Source organism: Nicrophorus vespilloides, unplaced genomic scaffold (assembly GCF_001412225.1).
Source record: "Nicrophorus vespilloides isolate i.1.1-1 unplaced genomic scaffold, Nicve_v1.0, whole genome shotgun sequence".
NCBI classification, from domain to species: domain Eukaryota; kingdom Metazoa; phylum Arthropoda; class Insecta; order Coleoptera; family Silphidae; genus Nicrophorus; species Nicrophorus vespilloides.
The window spans coordinates 129-1,889 of record NW_017095701.1 but is presented as its reverse complement, the minus strand read 5'-3'; the positions used below and the strand labels follow the sequence as shown (position 1 = coordinate 1,889).

The window sequence follows — 1,761 nt, the reverse complement described above, 5'->3', positions numbered from 1 at the left end:
CTCCCTTTGCGTGGAATTATGTTTTATTAAATTGAAACGTCCGATTCGTACCTTCGCATCCGTCCGTATTTCAAACGCTACTTTTGAGTTGGTTACATCATCATAGAAATGCTATTTCGTCGAATGGAAAATATTTCGAATTCATTGGAAACTCACGTTTATCTCAACCTTAAAAAAATTATTTAGTATTTCCTACAAATATAATTTTGATTTCACTACAATTCTGGAAATTATTCATTATATTACTCTTAGGTAATAAAAAATAAAATACACGAATACTACAGTTGTTCAAAATTACAATTACGTTTTATGGTTTCATTAAGGGTTGTCTACCTGGAAAAAAGGTAATTAAATCTACCTGATATCGAAAATTTTAAAGTTTATGGTCATAAAAGTTTTATTGGGTTTTACCCTGCATTACATTTTTTTTTTTGGTATAAATAGTTGTGCAAAAGTAAGTCATCAGTTCTTGCACTGCTCTCTGAGACGCAACACGTACAGTATCTCTTGCACTTTACTCTGCAACACCACAAGTAACAATGGATTTGAATATCGAAAATATTACTAATATAATCATGGAGATGGAGGATGAACAAGTTGACAAGGATATTGAGCCATTGAGTATTAGCGATAAGTTGTTGATTGCCAAAGCAAAAGCGTTTAACAGCAGCATCTACGTAGGTAACTTGGATCATAGTGTTACGAAACAGGAGTTGAATGAGCTCTTCTGCAGGTGCGGTTGCATCAAGAAAATTAAGATTCCTAAGGTCAATGGATTGCCGAAAGGTCATGCCTTTATCGAGTTTCTAGTTGAATATTCCATTTACGAAGCAACTACCTTGAATGGCACTTATCTTGGTGATAAACCAATCGAGGTTAGTCCGAGGAATATGGATAGACATGGTAGTAAGGTCCACGAAACAGCCATGGAAGTGCAAATTATTGACGAGAACTGTAAACCATCCACGTCGATGAGTATTGACGACAAAGAAGAGACGCGTAACAATTGCATCTACGTGGGTAACTTAGATCCAAAAGTTACAAAGACCGATTTGGGAGAGCACTTCTTCAAGTGCGGCTTCATCGAGAACATTAGTATTCCTGTTTGTGAGACCACCGGCTTGCCCGAAGGTCACGCTTACATCGATTTTTACGAAGAGAATTCTGTATTTGCTGCAACCTGCATGGATGGTACTTATCTCGGCGATAAGCCGATCCAGGTGCATTCGAATACACCTGCAAACACGTCCCGTCCCTATACCAACGGTTTTGGACCATCCCCAGAAGTAGAGGATTCTAACGAGGAAGATGAGCAAGAAGAGGAAAGTGAGGATTCTAGTAGCATCGACGCAGAAATGACCGCGGAGGAATTGGCCGAATGGCAACGGAGTGAAGCTGTGATGAGAGTCCGTCGTTGGAGACTCACCAGCAAACCATACTAATATTATAGTTTTTGATCATTTTTAATATAAACACATATTTTTTGTACTATAAACTGACTGATTTGCAATATAATATAAATAATTTAAACATAAATACAGTTTTTTTACTTAAAGTTTACTTCCCATTTTTTTTCAGCAAATTAATTTCATATGGACTTTCACTTACAATATCATTAAATAATGTTTCAGAATTATCATTACCATTTTCAAAATTGACAAAGGACATATTTTAGATATTTGTTTTTGTAGCATTTAAAATTTTGAAATTTCTCGAGATTTTCCAAAATTCCCTGGAAATTTGTCCCGGGATTTCCCGATT

At 36.1% G+C, this 1,761-nt stretch overlaps 1 protein-coding gene across 1 annotated transcript; it reads left to right on the top strand.

Moving 5' to 3' along the window:
* Positions 1-539: 539 nt before the first annotated feature.
* Positions 540-1,442, top strand: LOC108560453 (polyadenylate-binding protein-interacting protein 9-like). The gene has a single exon (XM_017918010.1). The coding sequence runs from the start codon at positions 540-542 to the stop codon at positions 1,440-1,442; it is 903 nt and encodes a 300-aa protein (XP_017773499.1).
* The last annotated feature ends 319 nt before the right edge of the window (positions 1,443-1,761 follow it).